The sequence below is a fragment of the Octopus bimaculoides genome, chromosome 5 (genome assembly GCF_046866305.1).
Source record: "Octopus bimaculoides isolate indiv1 chromosome 5, ASM4686630v1, whole genome shotgun sequence".
Lineage (NCBI taxonomy): Eukaryota > Metazoa > Mollusca > Cephalopoda > Octopoda > Octopodidae > Octopus > Octopus bimaculoides.
In genome coordinates, this window is record NC_142932.1 from 96,650,492 (window position 1) to 96,673,969 (window position 23,478).

The 23,478-nt window shown below is 35.5% G+C and overlaps 1 protein-coding gene across 3 annotated transcripts in view; it reads right to left on the bottom strand.

The window, feature by feature from the left end:
- The window catches only part of LOC106869179 (beta-arrestin-1), a 272,032-nt gene that overhangs the window by 15,950 nt on the left and 232,604 nt on the right, over positions 1 to 23,478 (bottom strand). For all 3 annotated transcript variants that reach the window (XM_052968277.2, XM_052968278.2, XM_052968276.2), the window contains exons 4-7: positions 19,290 to 19,531; positions 15,638 to 15,697; positions 10,594 to 10,661; positions 397 to 532 (exon numbers count right to left, since the gene is read on the bottom strand). In XM_052968277.2, coding sequence (XP_052824237.1) covers positions 397 to 532; positions 10,594 to 10,661; positions 15,638 to 15,697; positions 19,290 to 19,531 — 506 coding nt within the window. The remainder of the gene's footprint in view (positions 1 to 396; positions 533 to 10,593; positions 10,662 to 15,637; positions 15,698 to 19,289; positions 19,532 to 23,478) is intronic.

The following is a 23,478-nucleotide window of genomic DNA, read 5'->3' on the forward strand; positions in this document are numbered from 1 at the left end:
TAAATGAACATCTGGAAGGAATAAATGGATGTTATTAGCAGGAATGTAGTACAACCAAAATTCAAAGATTCAGTCTTCTGAAATACGACTGTGAAAATCTTAATATATTTATTAAAAACATTCCTAACAGGCTATGGCTACCTCTATTTATTTTAAGTAAATAATTTCTTTTTATTGGAAAAAAATATGTGACTGATGTGAATGCTTGTGTCATTCTTAAAATTTTTTCAGCTTGATAACATACATTTTATCAGTATTGAACTAGAATTATGACTTGGTTTCACCTACTTTTTATGTAATGAAGTGTAATTTTCTTTTATCAATTAAACAGCACTAAAAAACAGTATTGGATTACATAATTGTCAAGATAAATGTTCAAGAAATGGAAAATGTTACTTCTTTATCAAGAGAGGCTTCCAGCTTCATATTTCCTGGACTCATCATGAATTCTTTAGTATTTTCAGCGCTAGGTTGCGGTGCTGGTTCTTCAGGAGCATAAGTCAATTTTCGAATAGCAAGCCGCAATGAGTTTCTAATTATTAAAAATAGATTAAAAAGAAGGATAACGTTCAGTTTCAATAGTTATGTATATCTATTTACACATAACACACACACATATATACATACATACACACACACATATATATATAAAATGAAAGAAAATGAATTTAACAACATTCTTTATTCAAAATCACTACAAATGTTTCAATGTATTCTCAACCTGTATACCCAATAACAGGAACATTTTCATTGTATAATGATATCAGGTAGTCAATAACTGTAGATGAGCTTTGCACAATATTCTACAAGATTTTTATCTGAGTCTCTTCCCAGCTCTCTCTCTCTCTCTCTATATATATATATATATGCATATGTGTGTGTGTGTACATATATGTATGTATATATCTAATATAATGTCAGTGTGTCACACTTTTTTCACCTTTACTCCTAGAGGTCGTAGCCCAACATATCATACCATTTTGGAATCACACTGACTCCATGAGTAAATTAAAAACATTCCAGACCGAATCCAGACCCACAATCCTGAAATTTTGGATTCCCAAGTTTTCATTACTGCGATTGTTTTGGGCGTTTTTTTTTTTAACGTGATTTTTTTTTGCGATGAATTGTTTTGTACGATGATAATTTTTATAACTTGGAAATAAATTTTGGGAATAATTGAAATTAATTACAAAATCCAGCGATTATTTTTGGTGATTTTTTTACTTGATTTTTTTCTGACGAATATGATCATCCTTGGGATATGACTCTGGAGGAAGCAATAGAAACAAATTCTCCAAAACAAGTCAGAAATCTGTTTGCAGATCTTCCAATTTGGGGGTCAGTAGCTTAAAAGCTATATACTAGCTTAAAGCCACCCGATAGGGGATCAGCCACAGGAATTGGACGCATTCTTGTCTGTATCCTGTCAGAACTTGTTTCTCCATGTTCACCAACTTACTTCATCTAGGCTTAGCAGTCCTTCCTGTCTGTTTTCACTGACTTGTTTTTGTTATTAACTTTGACCCTCCACAAAATCCCAAATTTTATTTAATTTGCTTTGCGGGAGCAACTGTTATGTGGAAAACGTATCTTGTGAAATGCTCGAAATATGAAGTAGAAAAACAGCCAACAATTGAAGGGTCGTTTTTCGTGTTGCTTGTCTTGTTTTCTGTTTGTTTCTTTTGTTGTTTGCAAAAAAGGTTCGTATTCTATGTTTTCATATTTTGTATTTCATGTTGTTTTCGTATTTTAGGTTTATTTTGTTGTTTATGTTATGTGCTCATATATGCATGTATATACAAATATATGTATGTACATATATATGTGTATGTATGCATATATATTTATATATTGTTTATATTATTATATGATTGAACACCACACATCCATTTCCAAGTAAGTTTTATATATATATATATATAGAGGTGCTAGAGAAGACCAGCTCATGTCAGCAAAACTGAGTGCTAGAAGTATTGTGTCCCACCCACATGTAACAATAAACTTTTCACACACCCTACCCCAAAAAACCAACTACATCTCTTCTAAATGCATCTTTTCATTCCTTACATTTCCTCTTCATACACTGCTTATCTCTCACCAAACACTGCAATCCGTACTCCCAACTTGCGCCTTCTTGGCAATACCTGGCTGTGTATATTATGACCTCCATACATTGAGGGCATGCCCTGGCAATTCCCACCATTTATCTCTCTCTTGTTTACCCTACCATCCCAACTATGCTCTGATCTCTGTTACTTGTGAGTATACTTTGGCACTTTACCACCATCTCTCTCTTGCTCCTTTTCTGTTTTCCACTCTCTTTCTCTTTCCCTCTCTCTCTTCCTTCCCTTCTTCCTCTCTCTCTCTCACTCTGGCTTGATAACCATGTATCTCCTCTATAGCAAGACACCTGTTTCTGCCTCTCTGTTTCTCTGTCAAACTCTAACCTTTCATCATCTGACACGAAATTCTCTCCTCCAATGCCCCGCCCCCTCAAAATTTCCTTGTCTTGCAAGTTACTTGGTGATCCTGCTGGTGCTGGTGCCATGTAAAAAGCATCCAAGCCCACACTGTAAGGTAGTTGGCATTTGGAAGGGCACCCAACTGTAAAAACCATGCCAAAACTGACCTTGCCTGTGCTGGTGCCATGTAAAAAGCACTCAGTCCACTCTGTGGAGTGATTGGTGTTAGGAAGAGCATCTAGCTGTAAAAGCCCTACTAAAATAGACACAGTAGCCTGGGATAGTCATCTACCTGGCTGGCTCCTGTCAAATCATCCAACCCATGCCTGCATGGAAGGCGGATGTTAAACGATGATGATTATATATATATATATATATATATATATATATATATATATATATATATATATATATATATATATATATATATGTATATATATATATATATATATATATATATACATACACATATGAAAGAAGGGTTGAAAATGCAAAGGTCTTTTAGAGATGTTTATTGACTTGCCTGGTTTCACTTTTTTAGAAAAAGATTATCAAAAGTGAAATGTAAAGCTTTGTTGTGTTAAAAAATGGTTAGAACAAAAATATTAAAATATAGTTATACAGTCTTTGATCATGATAAGAAAATGCTAAAAACAGTTTACATGAAAGTATTCAAGAAAGGGAATACAATAAGTATTTTGAGCTTAATAAAAATCATGTTTGCGTGGTCGTATATATACAGAAGGAGATATATTGTGTGGTCGTATATATACAGAAGGAGATATATTTAAGAATTTACAAAAAATTGGAGAGGAATAACTGACCTGTCTGTCTGATATTTTCTGTCTTGTGTGTAGCTAAGGAATGTTTGCTTTTTTAAGGAATAGTGTGGGAGGTTGGATGGGCGGGAAAGAGTAATGTGGAATCAAAAGGATTTTTTTTTGTTTCTGGGCTAGTCTGTCATGGTTCAGTGGTTTTTGGGACTGGTCTTAGAGGTCAGAATGGTGTGTGTGTGCATGTGCGTCTGTACACATCTCTATGTGTGTGTGTGTGTGTGTGTGTATATAAATATATATATATATGTGTGTGTGGGCCATTTTTGATTGGTCCCAGAGTTTAGTGTGATGTGTGTATGGGTTTATGTATATTTAGAAGGACGGTATGTATATATGTGTACACGTGTATGTGTGTGTGTGTGTATGTTTGTGTGTTTTATGTTAGTGGGGATGTTATGTGTGTGTGTACCTGAGTGTATGTGTGTGTCTCTGTCTGAGTATGTTTGTGTTGTTTTAATTGTCCTGGTGGTGGTGGTGGTGTGTGTGTGTGTGTGTGTGTGTGTGTGTGTGTGTGTGTGTGTGTGTACCTGGTGGGTATATTAGAGTATGTTGAGTTGTGGTCTGTATTTTTGAATAAGATTATTTTCCCTATTTATTCGTGCTTGGTCAGTGGTGTTGTCTGGGTATTGGTATAGTGGGAAATCTAGGAATTTGGGGGACTTGTTTTGTGCACAGAGATCTAAATGATCACTAAGTAGTATCTGTCTTCTGGTGGGATCCCTCAATTGTTGGCAGTGGACTGTCATCCTTTCTCTGAAGGTAAGACTCATTTGCCCTATGTAATTTTTGTGGCACCCTTCACACCTTATGGCATAAAGTAAATTCTTTGATGCACAGGTGAAGTTATTTTTTACGACAAAAGTGTGTCCCGACTGGAATTTGTATATTTTTCCTTCAATGAGGTGGATGCAAGTCCTGCAGTTAGAACGACCACATCTTTTGATGGTGGGTGGTGGGCTTGTGTTGGGTAATTTTGCATTGGTGAGTAGGTTTTTTAGGGATTTGGGTTGTCTCTTGCTTTTTATTATTTTATGGGTTTCGAGTGCTTTTTTTAGACATGGATCTTGACTCAGTAGTGGGATGTTCTTGTATATAATTATGTAAGCTTCTGCATTTCTTGGATTGTGTATTGAGAGATATGGGAGAATATTTAATGTACCTTGTGTGTGTTTCAGTTTTCGTAAGTCTTGGTCTGTTCTATTCCTTTGTCAACTAATGATGCTTGGTAATGTCTTTCTAGAAGAATTGCCTTTAGTTCTTGGAATCTTTTATTTCACGTTCTATAATTTGAGACAATTGCATAGATTCTTCTCGTTAGGTTGAGGGGGATGTTTGTTTTCGTGTGCTTTGGGTGACTGGAGGTGAATCAGTTGGTTTGTAGTGGATATCAGTGGATATCAGTTTCAATGTTGGTGCCTTTTTTTTTATAATAAATGTCAAGAAGAGGAAGTTGGTCTTGTAATTGTAAATTGGATATGGTTGTTGACACTGTTGATTAAATTTTTGAAATCATTGAGTTGGTCGAGTGTGTGGGACAATAGGATGAGGCAGTCATCCAAGTAGCGTTTCCAATTCTCCAAGAGGTATTTGTGGAAAGACAGGCTGTATTTTGATTTGGATTGTTTATAGATTTGTAATTCTAGGTAGGCATAAGTTGGGGCAACTTTAGTACCCATTGCAGTCCCTGATATCTGTCTGTAGGTATTATTATTAAAATTCAAAGAGTTGTGGTCATCAGACAAGCTATCAAGGATGAGATGGGGTGGGGGTTCAATGTGTTCACCTGCTCTGCTAGAAATAGCAGCCAAATCACCTATAATTACATTCTATCTTAAAGTAGAATGCATTACATAATTTACATAATGTAAATTCAGCTGAAAAAAAAAGATGGGGTTGCTACGGTTTGAATGACTTTGAACGTAGCCATGGCTAATTAGGACTAACTTGGAGGTTTGACCACATCCATTAAAAGGCTACTCAACTGAGATAGGCACAAAGTTTGACCAACAGACATGCTGTCTACACATTCTGCTTCTTCAACCACTACTACAGGAGGTTCAGTTCCTCAGCACTGACTGATCTACTTGCCTCTCTTCCTCTAGTCACCTGTGTTGAGTCTACATTTGAAGGCCCACTACAGATCACTATATCCAGTTCTTCTCTGGATCAGAAACATTCTGGAATTCTCTTCCTGGTCATGATTTTCTTGCAATTATTCAAGAATATCAACTGCATTATTTCACTAGTGTTGGTAGACCAGTAGAGACCATAGATGCAGCCCTCTGTTCCAGGAGAGAAGGAAAAGACACAAAGCAAACTGTGTAATAAGACCGGAAAGAACCTTTTCTTAAATATATTTTTGTACTGTGAGTGTGTGAGAGAGAGAGAGGGGGGCAAGATGGACAAAAAAGAAAGATGAGAAATAGGGAACAAGAGGAGAGAGAGAGAGAGAGAGAGAGAGAGAGAGAGAGAGAGAGAGAGAAAGTAAATGTTTTCAAGATCAACATCATAACTGACAAAATTCACGACTAAATTCATAGTAAGCAAACAAATTGTGTTTGCATGTATAAGTACACACATGTTTTTTTAAAAAATTGTTCTGAAAAGAACTTCCTGCAGCAGCAGATTTTAAACAAAATAAATTTCAAAAAAAAAAAAAAAAAGATAATGAAGACAATCACAATGGATTGAGTACAACAAAGAATATTCCCTTTTATCTGCTATTATTACTGCTGGTTCTGCAAGAAACCATTAATACTGTTGGCATTAAAATAATGAAAATAAAATGGCTACAGAAAACTGAAAAGACAAAGAATCCTTATACAGTGGATATTGTTCTTAATACAAAAAGTGACAGCAGTTTGAAGTTGATTAACAGATGATAAGAACAGAACCTTTGTTCTTGATGGCAGGAGATGATGAAAAATTTCTTTAAGAATTTGTGTGAATTTGAATAGTTCTTGAAAAAGCAGTATCAGGCAATCAACAAACAGCTTCTGTGAGAATCGAGATTCAGTGAAATATTGTTATAACTTTGTAAACAAGTTTTTTTAGGAATTCTAACAGCCTTCCACTCCAGTTTTGTCTTGGATATTATAATTTATTCATTCAGATCAACTTTTCCTTCGCTGACAAATGTCTTGTTATGACTTGTGACTAATAATGCATATTTGCACAGGCAAGAACAAACACCTCCCCTTTTTTTTGCCATACAACTGAAATATTACAAACATAACCTAATGTCAACATTCTTTTTTCAGTTACATTATGATGATATTTAAAAGTAACCAGCTGGATGTAGATTACTAAATTTTTGCATGTATAGATTTCAATGTCCAGTTAATATACAAGATATTTAAAATATTGATTTTTTCATATGCTATAGAATATATTCTCTGGTGATCATTTGTTTTGATTGTGTGTGTGTGCTTAGAAAATATTACATAACATGTCTAAATTATGGTCAAAGTAATATGGAAAAAAACCATCTCGAAACTTTGAATTTGATTAATGAAGTGAAGTAGTATGAAATTAAACTGATATTTTGATGGTGAGGGTTGTCAAAGCAGTATCTAGTTTGATATATCATAACTATTGGGTTTAAATTCTGCTGGATTTCACTATTTCTTTTATCTTTCAACGCCCCATAAAATAAGTATCATAATACACTAGATCTGATTGAAAAATCAGCCTCCTGTTTGGTTTACAATAAATTGATATTCAGATGGATAACAGAAAGTGATGATAATATTTTCAGATAGATAACATACCCCTGTTTACTCTCAAATAAAATATAATGTTTATACTATGGTGTTCTATTTCTCATTGTTTAATATAATGTTCCATGTATATTCTTTTGTGTCATTTGATCATTTTTCCTCCATGAAATTGGTGGGCATCACTCCTTTTTTTTTCGTTTGTTTTATATTAAAACAGATGGATAACAGTTGGATACACTTTTCTAACTCTTACCTTTTTAGCTTAATGTATTAATAACATTCCTTTTGCTTGTTATTTTTATTGGATTTTATGCTGCATATAACAAAAGAAAAATGTTTCCATTTCCTCATAATGATGAAAACAAAAAACGTTTTTTTCTCACTTAAGCTTGCAGGTTTGAGGAAGAAAGGTTATTTATATTTATTGGTAAGGATTGAGACAAAGATTGGTAGGTTATCGATGATCTGTATAGGAAATAAAAGCAAACATGTTCATGAAGTAGAGATTAGTTGAGATAACTAAAGATGAAACAGTCATTACTTCCTCCCACTGCATACCAACATATATCCTCTTTCACATTTATCTTTATTGAGCTGACATCAGAAAGAATAGTTGAATTTATCATTTCAATGTTTGCTTGTTTAGTGTCAAAGCTGCTGGCAGAGAAAGCAATATGATTATCACAATTTATTGAGATTTTGTTATTAATACAACTTTTCTCCCAGGTATAATTTTAAAAGACACTATTCAGGAAGGAAATAAAGGTCTAAGATTAATGGAATTTAGTTTATATATTGCAAGAATATATGACAGAAAAGACAGTTCTATAGAGAATAGGCAGAGAGACTGTGTGTAATGTTCAATGTGGGGTTTGGGGAAAGAAATATAATTTAAGGAATGAGAAACAGAGCTGCAGAAGTAATGAGATGGTTTATGTGGAAATGTTGCAGCAGTCAAGTACTGAGAGGCAGGCTCTGTTGTAGCAGTAAGGGTAATTATAGAAAGGGTATTTATATTTATTGGTAAAGATAGATACAAGGATTGAATGATGTTCTATATAGGAAATAAAATATAAATATATAAGAAGGTATACCATCACATTGAACTAAAAATTGGAAATTTTCAATGAAGGAAGACTATCAATTTCTAACATAGGCATCAAGACAAAGATTCTTGGGGATGGTATAGTATATTATATCTGACTGGTAGTTTATAAACCCTGAAAAGAGTAAAGGTGAAGCTGACTTTGGTGGAATTAGAACTTGGAATGTAAAGGGATGTAACTAACCACAGCAACACATTTTGTCCAACTCTCTACCAAGTGAAGAAAGTATACCAAGCAAGCAAATGACTTTCATCTAAATGTTGTCCCAAGTGCTAGATATAGATGTAATATTCCATGGAGTTGAGTAATAGGGCTTTATAGAAGTCTGCAGCTTCTGGTGCTTGGAGTGTTAAGAATACAAATTCCAGGTGAGAGTGCTGGGATTGGTTACTGAGTTCTCACATCTTTGCAAGGGAGGATCTGTCAAGTCAATAGGGTGATAAAGGTATGGGGTGATACAATTTTATTCTAATAGAAAATATTTGTTTTAGAATTGTTGAATGATCAGATTGTCAGATTTTCATTGGAAGATGACGTGATGATAGAGTACTTCTGTGCTTCCTCTTCGTATGTGTATATAGTTAGAGATGATAGTAGACTGAAAGTTTCTAATAAAGAGAAGGAAAGCAGCTGAAAGTCTTTAGGGAACATTAGATTTAATGAGGCAATATAAATGAACAGTTTATAGCCAACAGGGAAAGCTTAGGATTTGGGTGATAAATTTTGGGTGTAATCTGCAGAAATTTGATGGCTACATTCTGTTGTAAATTTTGGTAATACACTGGTTTTCATTTCCACATGCTTTTCAGAACTAGAAACTTCACACACACACAAACACATGTAGAAGGAGAGATATACACATGTATGTATTTCTATGCACGTAGAATGTGAGGTATACATATATCATTATGTTTGTGTGTGCGTCTGAGAGAGAGAAAGAAATGCAGAGGAGGGCTATTTAAACTTGTCTCATATTTTCATGCAAATTTTAATAATTTGCTTTAAAACTACAAATAATTTAATTGGAAAGGCTACAAACCGCAACACTCCAATACCTTCATACACCAACTGGTTCCAGACATGCTGCTCTAGTTTCAGTTAGTTTAGTTTTCTGATTTTATTTCTTAATTTCAAATAATAAAGTTCCAGTCAAGTACTGGAGTTGATTTAATTAATAATATACTTCCTACGAAAATTTCAGGTCTTGTACCGATGTTAGAAATCAATATTAATCATTTAGCATTCAGTTTATTCTATCAAATGTAATTTTTATTTATTCCCATTATTTTGAATTAATTATGTAACTTTGAGATTTTGATGATGTGACTGTTTATTTTTAGACTAACATTGTAGGTTAGGTGTGAGAAGCTAGATCTAGTTGGTATGAATATAAAACAGGTACAGTATTTTGGCTTCATATGGCTGGTTTAAATGCTAAAGGGTTGAACAATACAAATGACAATGGTGTTAGAAAGACGGGAAGAGTACTAAACTAAGTTTTATTTTTTCATAACTAGTTTGATCTGGAAGACAGCTAATTGGCAAAATTGCAAGAACATAAGACAAAATGGCTTGTGGTTTTTGTCTTTGTCTCTTGTATTTTGAGTTCAATTCCTCATAAGGTCAACTTTGCCTTTATTTCTGAGTTTGATAAAAAAAAAATGAATGCACCGGTCAAATACTGAAGTTGATTTGTCTCTATCTCTGTTTCATATGCTTAAACATAATAACATGCTCACAACAAGATGCTGTTTGGTCATCACAAAAGAAACAAAAGACCCCACAAAACAAGAAATGGAACTCTAGTAACATCTAAGACTATGGAATAAGGTGCATGAAAATGATGACATAGAAGTCATCATTTTCTAGAATATGGAAGAAACCTATTAATGTTAAGAGAACTTGTCTTTGACTTTTGTAACTAAAATTCAAGTTTGAGATTAGTAAGGAAACATTTCAATTCTCCTTTTCTTTTTTTTCCCCATATACCAAATTCAATTCATCTTTAGAAGATGCCAGTAAGAGATTTCCATGGTAACTTTCAACAAACTTCTATAAAAGAATCCAATAAGAAACTTATAACTGGACATAAAGAAAGGGTATAGATAGCTGACTGCTGGATTCATATTAAACAACTATATTAGTCTGATGACAGTCAATAATGTACAGGAAAAGCAGGTGAAAGGTTAACAGTTCATATTCTGTTACTGGTAATACGTAGTGTTCACAGTCAAGACATTAACTCAGATTAACTGTAAATACATGCCACAGAGTAAGAACAAGGTACTACTGTAAGCAGGAGTAGCACTGAGAAAAATAATGAATGTTTCATTTATTTGCAATGCTATCATGGTTACAATGTGCTAGGACTTATTTCACTATTTATAGTAGATGTAAATGAGATTGGAATAAGCTCCATCAAGCTGAATTTCTTTAGACACGCACTCCATATCAAATTAGTACTTACCGTTTATGTGGTTTTTCATCCACATGGTCAGCTACATAAGTCTTTAGTTCATAATCAACTCCACAGGGCTGTGAATAAAACAAACGGTTAGAAAATGAAAAGTAATGGAGAGACCCAAGTCCACAAGACAAAATGCATACACAAAGTTGCAATGTTTTAATGACAAGATGATCAATAAGTCATTAGGCGCAGGAGTGGCTGTGTGGTTAGTAGCTTGCTTACCAATCACATGGTTCTGGGTTTAGTTCCACTGTGTGGCACCTTAGGCAAGTGTCTTCTACTATAGCCTCAGGCTGACCAAAGCCATGTGAGTGGATTTGCTAGATGGAAACTGAAAGAAGCCTGTCGAATATATATATATATATATATATATATATATAGTGCCCCTGGACTGGCTCTTGTGCGGGTGGCACATGAGATGCACCATTTTGAGCGTGGCCGTTGCCAGTACTGCCTGACTGGCTCCTGTAGGATTTTCGAGCGAGATCGTTGCCAGTGCCCCTGGACTGGCTTGTGCGGGTGGCACATAAAAGACACCATTTCGAGCGTGGCCGTTGCGTGCAGGTGACACGTAAAAGCACCTACTACACTCTCTGAGTGGTTGGCGTTAGGAAGGGCATCCAGCTGTAGAAACTCTGCCAAATTTAGATTGGATCCTGGTGTTGCCATCCGGTTTCACCAGTCCTCAGTCAAGTCGTCCAACCCATGCTAGCATGGAAAGTGGACGTTAAACGATGATGATGATGATGATGATGATATATATATATATATATATATATATATATATATGTATAAATAATGTATATATGTGTCTGTGTGTGTTTGTGGCCCCTAACATCGCTTGACAACCGATGCTGGTGTGTTTACGTCCCTGTAACTTAGCGGTTCGGCAAAAGAGATCGATAGAATAAGTACTAGGCTTCCAAAGAATAAGTCCTGGGGTTGATTTGCTCGACTAAAAGGCAGTGCTCCAGCATGGCCGCAGTCAAATGACTGAAACAAGTAAAAGAGTAAGAGTAATAGAGTCCAGGAACCTATTGATACCACCTCACAGCCCAACACTTTAAATGGCCTTGGTCAACATGCAGGAAAGAATAGTCAGAAATTTCACATGGTGTACCTAATGTAAAAAATAGGTGCACAAGGATCCATAATAGGATCACAGGCAGGTTAACATAGAAGATAGACTTCATAAGCAGTCTGTGCACAAAGACAATAAGCACAAGATAGAAGACTACACAGATACAGACATACAATGTGTATGGAGAATGAGAGAATGACAGGTGGATAAAGAAATGCATCTCATAAAAGGAGATAATAAAGACCTGGGATCTTTGTGGTTTTCGTCAGTTTACAATTTTGTTCCAATTGTTTTCAAATTTGATACATGGATTAAGTTTTGTATACTAGTTATGAAAATGAAATTAATTTTTCCTATAAATCCATAATTAAAATAAAAAGTTATTAATCTTTAAAATTTGCAAAATTTGGGTATTTCAGCCAATCATAAGCGAGTATCTAGACATCACCATGGTGAAGAAGTCTGTTTCTACAGTAACCAAAGCAAAGAAGCACCACGTGTTCTATAGCTGATTGCGAAGAACTCTGTTTCCATAGCAACAAAAGATGCTGTGCATGCACACAAGGAGTGTAACCACCACATGTTCTATAATTTTTGCAACAGATGGAACTCATACTCAACAATTTTAGTTTAATGTTTTGATATGCTGATGCCCACCATTCCCTGATGATAGAAGAAGCAGAGAATGTGCTGTTTTCTGATTGGCTGAAAATTCTGAAAATTATCAAACTTTGAACACCTGTAACATTTAAAAAAATTTTCTGGAATAAATAACAAATTCGAATTCAGCGTCAAAAATTACATCTATATGATACATTAAAAAATTGTTTTAAAGGTAATTGTAAACAGTGACGAAAACCACAAAAATCCAAGACCTGTTGTCAACTGACAATGTGCAATATTTTGAGAAGAGCTAACTAGCCACGAAAGCATGGCAAAATGTACCATGAAATGCTGAGTAAGTGATGGAGACTGGGATGCATAATATCTATTTACATCTGGGCAATTTGCCCATTTTGAACCTGCTTTCCATCTTCATATGCTGTCTTTCTTATCTATTTAATAACTTCTCATCTCTCTAGCACCACCCTTTCTCCTGCTTGCTGAACCATGCTACCTATTAAATGAAGGAAGGAAAACTTTAGACCACTCGCCCTACCACTATCCATATCTCTTTCAACTCACCTCACTTTCTTGTCATGTTGCCTGAATAATGAAAATTGTATTGAATCTGCTGGCATCTAATACATTCTTTTATTTACTCCCTTGCACGGTTAGCAATAATCCTTCTTCCTCAGGTTATTCCTTCATTAACATCAATCACTTATCATCACTGTCTTGATTGTTTGTCACTGGCACTTTTTTTACCATGCCACACTCTCTCTCTCTCCTAGGTCACTAATAATTGACATCCAGCCTTTGACAGGGTCCCCTGCTCCCTTATCTGGTGGTCAATGAGGAAACTAGGGATAGATGAATGGTTAGTAAGAGCTGTGCAAGCCATGTACAGGGACACTGTCAGTAAGGTGAGGGTTGGCAACGAGTACAGTGAAGAATTCCAGTTAGAGGTAGGGGTCCACCAAGGTTCAGTCCTCAGCCCCCTCCTATTTATCATAGTCCTCCAGGCAATAACAGAGGAATTTAGGACAGGATGCCCCTGGGAGCTCCTCTATGCTGATGACCTTGCTCTAATTGTTGAGTTACTGTCAGAACTAGAGAAAAAGTTTCAGGTGTGGAAGCAAGGAGGAGAATCGAAGGGCCTTAGAGTCAACCTAGCTAAAACCAAAGTCCTAATAAGTAGGAAAGCAGACGAACCACAAATCCCTTCAGGTAGATGGCCCTGCTCAATCTGTAGAAAAGGTGTAGGTAGAAACTCCATAAGATGTACCCAGTGTAAGCTATGGACTCATAAGAGGTGCAGCAATATCAAAGGAAGGCTAACTAGCAAGATAGTTTTGTATGTGGAAGATGCTCAGGAGCAGTAAACACTGAAAATGTGAAGAAAACAATCTTTGCCACACTCCAGGGAGAAAAACTAGAAGTAGTTGATAGCTTCCGTCATCTAGGTGACCAAGTTTGTAGTGGGGGAGGGTGCGCTGAAAGTATAGCTGCTAGAATAGGAATAGCCTGGGCAAAGTTCAGAGAGCTCTTACCTCTGCTGGTGACAAAGGGCCTCTTGCTCAGAGTAAAAGGCAGACTGCATGACACATGTGTACGAACAGCCATGCTACATGGCAGTGAAACATGGGCTGTGACTGCTGAGGACATGCATAAGCTTGCAAGAAACGAAGCCAGTATGCTCCGATGGATGTGTAATGTCAGTGTGCATACTCGACAGAGTGTAAGTACCTTGAGAGAAAAGTTGGACCTAAGAAGCATCAGTTGTGGTGTGCAAGAGAGACGATTGCGCTGATATGGACATGTGGCAAGAATGGATGAGGATAGCTGTGTGAAAAAGTGCCACACCCTAGCGGTTGAGGGAATCTGTGGAAGAAGTAGACCCAGGAAGACCTGGGATGAGGTGGTGAAGCATGACCTTTGAACTTTAGGCCTCACCGAGGCAATGACTAGTGACTGGGACCTTTGGAAATATGCAGTAAATGAGAAGACTCGGCAAGCCAAGTGAGAGCATAATCTGTGGCCTCTGCCAGAAGTGTAACCAGCTCACTTATTCGTATCTTTACTGCATTGGACACTAAACTCTGTTTGCGAAGACCTGTTGAGATAAGTGAATTTGAAATCGAAATCGAACCAAATTCGACAACTGGCACTCATGCCAACCTCTCCTTCATTGGACACTAGACTCTGCTTGTGAAGACCTGTTGGGGCAAGTGAAATCGAAATCATAATTGAACCATATTCGATGACTGGCACCTGTGCCAGTGGAGCACTAATAGTACTGTCCGAGCGTGATCATTGCCAGAGTAGCTGTCTGGCTTCCATGCTAGTGGCATGTAAATAGCACCATTTGAGCCTGATTGTTACCAGTGTTGCCTTACTGGCACTTGTGCTGGTGGCATGTTAGAAAATCATTCGAGTGAGGTCGTTGCCAGTGCCGCTGGACTGGCTCCTGTGCAGGTGGTACGTAAAAAAGCACCATTTTGAGCGTGGCCGTTGCCAGTACCGCGTGACTGGCCTTCGTGCCAGTGGCACGTAAAAGCACCCACTACACTCTTGGAGTGGTTGGCATTAGGAAGGGCATCCAGCTGTAGAAACTCTGCCAGATCAGATTGGAGCCTGGTGCAGCCTTCTGGTTCGCCAGTCCTCAGTCAAATCGTCCAACCCATGCTACCATGGAAAGCGGACGTTAAACGATGATGATGATGATGATCCATCACTAACTCACTCTTTCTCAGCAAATACGTAGCTTCTATTAGTACCTTTCTCTCATAACCCTATGCTATTGTTGTCTCTCTCATTTTACTCTGCTGTTACTCTCTCTCTCTCTCTCCTCCTTCCTCTTCCATGCTGTTACCCCAAACACTTTGTTTCCTCCTTTTATACTCTCATTTTTTCTCCACTTCACTGCAGTTCAGCCTTTGCAATCACCCACTCTTCTATCCTGCTATTAGCCATGCTATCCAGAATGAATGAAGACAGCATTGAGCAGTGAAGACCCCATTGTTCTGTGTAGCACAAGGAAACTTCACTATTGCTGATCCTGTACATCCTGTAAAGTGGTTGGTAAATGAACAGAGAAAACAAGACAAGACTAAAGGGGTCAAGAGGCCCCTTTAGTTTTGTCTTGTTGAAGACACAACAACCTCTTTAGTGCTGGTAGCCAAATTCCTTTATTTGCTCAATCACTTCATCTCCACTCTGTTTACATAGGATTGAGTTTGTAGAATAAGTTGTTCTACGTCTAAATCCATTTCTTTGCTTAGTCAAAAGAATTACATCAGCAAGCTAGGAGTGAATTTAGTTTCTTTAGAGTAAAATATGAAAACAATGTTGTGAACTTACTTTTCCAGTGTCTCCAGGTGCGGGTTGCAGAGTAACAGAAGCTGGAGCATTAGGAGGCAACTGAAGACAGAAAGAAAACCATGAAGTATATTATAACATTAGCAAGCCTGAATCATTGTAACATAGATAAGCAATTCAAAATGCAAAGTAAATGTAACATTTGTTTTTCTCACCTCGATTGAATAGTTTTAAAAAAGCGAACATTAGTAAGAATTAATAGAACTAGAAACATTCACAAATTGGAAGCTGTACCTATTTTCTAAACCAAATGAGAGAAATGTAAGGCAGAAATTACAATTATTCATTTATAACCAGCTGAAATAAGTTAGTCTTGGTACTGTGAAACAACAAAAGTCATCTCTTTCTAATTTGTTCAATGCTCAACTACAGAGTTGTCTTTCTGTGGATGGTAGCTCTACGAGCCTAACCCTTTAGCATTCAGATTAATTTATCAAATGTAATACTTATTTACCTACATTTAAAAAAATTAATTCATGTAGTATCTTGTAGCTTCAAGATTTTGAAGACACAATTGTTAATTTTTAGAATGATATTGTGGGGTATGTGTGAGAAGCTGGATCCGGCCAGTTTCAACATAAAACAGGCAGAATATTTGGGCCAGATATGATTGGTTTAAATGCTAAAGAGCTAAATCCGAATGTCCTTCAGAAGAGATTTCAACAACTTAGTATTTAGCTGTTTGTATACTGTTAAATGCCACTAGTTTAAACAAATAACATCAGAGCAAAAAAGAGATGGTCAGAGCAAAATGGATGCGATAAGATGAAAAGCTTTTGACCATAGTTCTGCTAAATTAAAGGATACAAACACCACTTTATTGATTACGCAAATGATTAATATAGATCCTTTTATTGTCAGCATGGAAAGCGGACGTTAAACGATGATGATGATGATGATGATGATGATTTTCAGTGTCTACCTGTTTTATGTTGGAACTGGTCAGATCCAGCCTCTCATAGTCCAGCTGCTTTCCTTACTTTCATATTCTTTAATCACATTTATAAAAGAATATTTGTTATCTTCAAAAGCTGGTCCTACTGATAAATCTATTTTTGGTAGTTATTTCTCTCCCACACATAATCCTCATTTAACAACATCTCATAGTGATATTTCAAAGCCTTTTCTTATCAGCATAAGGGAGGGCAAGTTCACCACTATCGTTCTGTGCACATTTTTCTCCATTCATGTCTTAATTTGCACTGGTGCACTGCTTTGCAATGCAGGACACCTTATGCTTCTCATCAGGTATGGCTGAGTGGTTAAGTAGTTCGTTTCTGAACCATGTGGTTTTAATTTCAGCTCCACTACACAGTACCTAGAGTAAGTCTTTTCCCTCTCTCTCTACACACACACTTTAACTTGGTAGACACCTGATTGGATATATAGCTGTCGGATCATATGTTTGTTTATTTTCCTACATCTATCTCCTAGGCTATTTTGTCTAATGTCTGGGGAAATGTTGATGTTTTCATGTATCTACATAATATTTGTAGTAGAGTTTTTTCTCTAAGGGTAAAATTTGGTAACAGAGAAGTCTAGGCATCTATCTGGGAAATTAATGGTCACTGATGGTGATTTTCAGGTCATACTCCTTAAATTTGCTTATTAAGTCCTTTTTGAATTTATCTATGTGTAGTCATTCATGTGGGAAACAGATAGACCATCACATCTATAAAATTCAGAAAGATAGAGGCTTTAATATCACACACACACACACACACACACACATATATATATATATATATATATATATATATATATATATATATATATATATATATATATATATATTCTTTTACTTGTTTCAATCATTAGACTGTAGCCATGTTGGGACACTGCCTACATATCATCATCATCTTCGTCATTTAATGCCTGTTGTCCATGCTGGCATAGGCTGGATGGTTTGACCAGGGCTGGCAATTCTAATTTTCACAGCTATACTCTTGGAGAATCGACCTCAGCTACTAACTCAGGCACCTAGATAATGGAAGCTATCTACTACCTCTAGCTTACCCACCTGGCAATTGATGGAGTATCCATCCATCCATCCACCCACCCATCCATCCATCCATACATACACACACACACACATATATGTGTGTATGTATGTATCAGGCATGTACTGTGAGTAAATACTCAGAGTAGATAGTAAATATCAATAAAGTAAATTACTTGTTGATAAAAGGCATTGTAATCAGAGGCTGCCTTTGACCAGCAATTGACTTCTTCTGAACTCTGGCATCTCATGTATTCTGGCATTTACTGATCCTATGATGACAGGCACGAATATCCTTGCCAGTCATTATGGACTCAGCAGTGAATGTTGATGGAGTATCGTCATCACAAAATAGATGAACAGTATCCTTTGTTCAAACAAATATGGATTCAGATTCAGTTGATGTCAAAAAAAAAGTGTCCTTAAATGTGTCACTCCCATTGAGGTTGATACTTCTGTTGTTGGTGGGGGTGGGGGTGGGAAGAAACAACAGCATACCACACATGATAACAGAAGAAATGATGGCAACTGAACAGATACCATTTGCCTTAACTCTTTATTTACAATATTTCTGCTGAAATTAAGGTAGCGAGCTGGCAGAAATGTTAGCATGCTGGGCAAAATGCTTAGTGGTATTTCGTCTGTCTTTACATTCTGAGTTCAACTTTGCTTTTCATCCTTTCAGGGTTAATAAATTAAGTACCAGTTGCGTACTGGGGTTGATCTAATCGACTGCCCCCTTCCCACCACTCCCCCCAAATTTCAGGCCTTGTGCCTTGAGTAGAAAAGAATATTTTTGTTAAAATACACAGCCATTGTTTCATTTAAGAATAATAAAGAATTTAATAAACTAATCTGTCCTGTTAAGCTGATGTTTGGAATATAAATTACAAAAGAATTTTGAAAAAAGATTTCAGTTTTATGCTACTTTAAAATATAAAGTTGTTATCATAGAACAAGAAGTAGTCTAAGGAGGGTTGGTGTTGAAAGGGTTAATCAACTGAGAATAGAAGCTGATAGGGCCAAGATGGCACACAACAATTGTGGACACAGTCCTTGTGCATCATTGAGGTACAGAATCTGAAACTATGGAGTTTCTACTGAGATGCCCTCCCTCTAATATAAGAATCATGCACTTCAGGTCTTGTAATGTACAATGAAGATGTAAAGAAATATGTTTAGCTTTGGATGGACAAAACCAGCTGAATGTGAAATGGATCTGCTAAGAAAAAGTAACTGGAAGAATGTTTCATTTACTCTAACTCAAAGTTTTCCTTTCCTAAATTTTGCACCAATGCAACAACTGATTTTATAAAATCTAAACACATGAAAGGAAAAGTTGATTAGATTTGAACTAAAATACTCTCCAGTATTCAATTTAATGTATTCACTATGATGTCAAAATTCAATACTTGTCATTTCATCATCATCATTTAATGTCTATTTTCCATGCTGGCATAGGTTGGATGGCTTGACAGGAATCACCATTGCCAATGCTTTTTATTTGGCACCAGCAACCACACCAATGATTTTTTAGATAATCAAGTGAATATGAAGAAATTTACAAGCTACGAAAAAAAAAAATATCTGGTGGTAGCTGAAATACAATGGCACAACTTGAAACAGAATACTTACTTCAAAATAAAACGGGTAAGCATTTGGACCAAGCTTCTTGATGAGTCTTCCTTGGAGTCGTGTCAAAGGTCGTTCTTGGTCTTTTGGTGGTGGATACACTTGTACAGATGACAGAAAGAGGTCTTTGCGGAATGTAAGTCCTAAGACATCCAAATCTTCTCTGCCATAGCGAAATGCAGCTAAGATATGAGCATAGACCTTGCGATCCTTTAAGTAATCTGGCTCCACAAGGATGACACCATCTGTAAAGAGGAGAAACGAAAGTGGGAAACTTACAGTGTTTATAAAATTATGGAAATCATGATGTATGTGTCATATAACTCTGTGGAGAGAAATGCAGCTAACTTAATGGATTTATAAAGTAAATAGATAAAAATATGGGTAACATGAATTGCTAAGCCCCAAATAAGCCCTCCTATCAAAGGCTTTGCATTTATGGACACTCACTCCATCTTGTTTTCAAGAATAATGTATCTAGGACTAAATTATTCAATTTATCCTTTTCATTTTGAAGATGATAGAGTATAATTTGAGGTGGATTTGCATATTATTTCTAGTAATTTGATCAGCAACATGGAGGCTCCCTCACTACCTCATGGGTATAGTTAAAGTTGATATGCTAAAAAGGCATCTTATGTATTTAGGAATAATTTATAGGATGTGAAACAGACTGAATATTTTACAGTTTTCTCATCCATAAGAAAAAAAAATCAGTTTTTTGAAATACATAAAATAAATGCCAGTAATACTTAGGAAGGTAACTGAGAAACAAACTGAACTGTATAAGTAGTAATAAGCAAAATAGGTTTTTGGTTGTATGTAATAAGTATATACATATATTATGTAAATGAATGAAAAGGCCAGAGACACAGTACTCAACAGATGAACCTAAAATGTAAACCAGTGAACAAATACAAACACAAGATCACACAAACAGTGAAGGATATAAATATATCACTTAATTGTAACAATTCTCACCTGAAGATCAAAGTGGCATGAAACTTTCAGTTCCAAAAAAAACTCTGTGTGTATGTACATATATACTTATATATATATATATCATCATCATCATCATCATTATCGTTTAACGTCCGCTTTCCATGCTAGCATGGGTTGGACGATTTGACTGAGGACTGGTGAAACCGGATGGCAACACCAGGCTCCAATCTAATTTGGCAGAGTTTCTACAGCTGGATGCCCTTCCTAACGCCAACCACTCAGAGAGTGTAGTATATATATAAATATATATATATATATATATATATATATATATATATATATATATATATATATATATATATATATATATATATATATATATACACATATACATACACACACACGCGCACGCACACACATATATGTATGTATATATGTTCAGATATATATAGAGGGTGCAGTGAATAAACCGTCATCTCAAATATGCAAAAATGAAAATAACACTGACATCTCATTTTAACAGATATATTTACCAAAATTACATAAAAATGTATTGAAATACTAAAGAATTTACCCCTTCATTTTCCCTTCAGATTAGGAACCTCCCTAAGATGTTTTTTAGGTTAATCAATAAGAACTTCCCCTTAGAACATAAGTATCATTCTATATTTAATAGATCATCTTTGAAATTATCCTATTCTATGGCACCAAATTTGGGGTTGATTATAGCAATAAATGATAGATTTAAATTGCGAAATAAGGTTGATAATAACACTAGTATAGGATTGTTCTAGGGACAAAAATGCAACTCCCAATCCTGTAACGCCAGAACTTTAAATAAGATTATATCCTGTTTCCGAGATGTTTTATTACCAGATTGTCTACTCAATCCCGAAACTGACTTTTAAACAGTCAGTGCCTATGAAAGAATGTCATATAAAAATGTGAAGTAAACACATTAAATGATCCTAAGAAAGTATATATAGGGAATAATATTGATTTCAAAGTTAGGTGCGGGGCACATTTAAACTTGTTTGTAAATAAGTATCTAAAAACTCAACGGCCTTGGCCATTTATATCAATAAATAAAAAAAATGGTAATAATAAATACTTTTTAATATGGTCTACAATGAGTGAATCCACTCCATATAATAATCATGCAAAAGTTTGCAAATTATGCATTAAGGAAACCATTAACATACTACGAACGGATACAAAATTATTGCTTGAGAAGATCACTGAGTGTTTGATCTCATGTCAGCATAAGTACTTTTCTACTTTAAAATTTTTCTCACTATAATAATTAATCAATCTATACACTTTAAATTAGCTTACCCCACCAAATTTTGAACTCATCCTAGGTTATATTCATGCATATTTCATGGACAAGCTAAATATATAAATTTTGTAAAATTTTTTGTAATTTTCATAATAGTTGTACAGTATGAACGTTTGTTCAATGACCTGGAATCCTGGAATTTATGAAATTTTTATACATGAATATAATTAAAACAGCTTAAACATATTCTTATACTATCATGAATAGTTTTATGATTTTATTTAAAATTCTGAATCTGTACGTATTCTCTGATAAAGGAAATTGTGGATTACTGAAGTTGACAAGGATTTACCCACACACTTCTTCGCACATTCCTGGAAATGGCCGTAGGAGTCTTTCGTATTTATTGGATTTGTTTGAGGATTTCCCTTTTGGATATTGTAAACTGTCATCTCATCAGGTTGAGACTTTTTGATTTGTCTGTATGTATTAATACAATTCTTTATCTGACATTGATTTGGGCATGGAATTACACTATAATATGTATACATCTGTTTTTATATGTTATATGTTTGCATATTTATAATGCCTTATATATATACCCTCTGTATTTAGATATATGTTGGCTTTGATGAGGAGTATTATAGATCTGGAAATTTGTCTCCATCTAATTAATTAATCCTACTAATCGCTCACTAAATTGAGCCCTATGGTGTTGTTTCTTGAAAAGAGTTCACTTCTTTGATTTTTCATTACCTATATATATATATATATATATATATATATATATATATATATATATATATATATATATATATAGTTGTAATTTACAGAAAAACAAAAGACAAAGATGGGTGTGAAAACAACAAGCAGGAAGAAGTAAAAGGAAGAAGCAATAATCAGAAATGATTTGGATAGGAAAACATATTGAAGGAAACCAAAGGTAAATGAAGTAAAGAGAGGACAGAAGAAAGAGAGAGAGAGCTGCAAAATCAATTAATATTATCTTTACTTCTCTTTCATTTTTCCTTAACACTCTACTCATATTTTAGAATGGTAGGAAATAAAATGGAAATCAAAAAGAACAGCAATTCAATAAAAATAGGAAAGGTAAAAATACAAATAGTATAAAATAATTTTTAAAATGCCAACATTTTTATAGTTCCGAAATAGTAACTACAATAATAATAATAATAATAATAATAATGATAATAATAATAACAATAATGATGATGATGATGATGATGATGATGATGCCCGGATGCAGTGCCAGGCAGTGGCTCTCATGGTTTCTGATCTTAATTGATTGGATGTGTTATCATGTAGATTGTTTTGTCTTGGTATAAAAGATGAGCTACAGCAAATATTCTGCTTAATACCACAGATTTGCTTGTCAGTTGTTTGACCTTAACCAGTTGAGCATGTCCCTTGGTAGCTGACGATATGTGCATCTCTGATCATGAGCAGAAGTAGTGGGGGAGCATCATAGCCATGTGTTGAGAGGAATTCTTTGGGGTTTGAATAATTCACCTTTGGAAACATGGGTGTTTTGCTCAACATCCTTAAACAAACCTTATTCAGGGACCTTTTGAGTGGGATGGGCTACTCGACCTGAAGAAAATTCTAACTGGGCCCCACCTGCGAGGTCATGCGCTGTTTATCTTGATATGAGATCACTATGTCGTGCACATATGGTTGTGATGCATGTACCTGGTGTACCCTTATTAGATGGGTAGCCATGATGGGTATAATGGGCTTTGTATATTTTACCCCAGTGTCACTTTGATGGCATGCACTGCTCTCTCACCCAATAATAATAATAATAATGTTCACTAATTAACTTGATTTCAGAATGACTAGTGACAATACACTAACATAAAGATTAAGTAACACTGAAGAAACATGTTTTAGAAAGATAAATGACTTAACATGACAGTTCTCTGAATATAATATTACCAGTATTACTGAGAA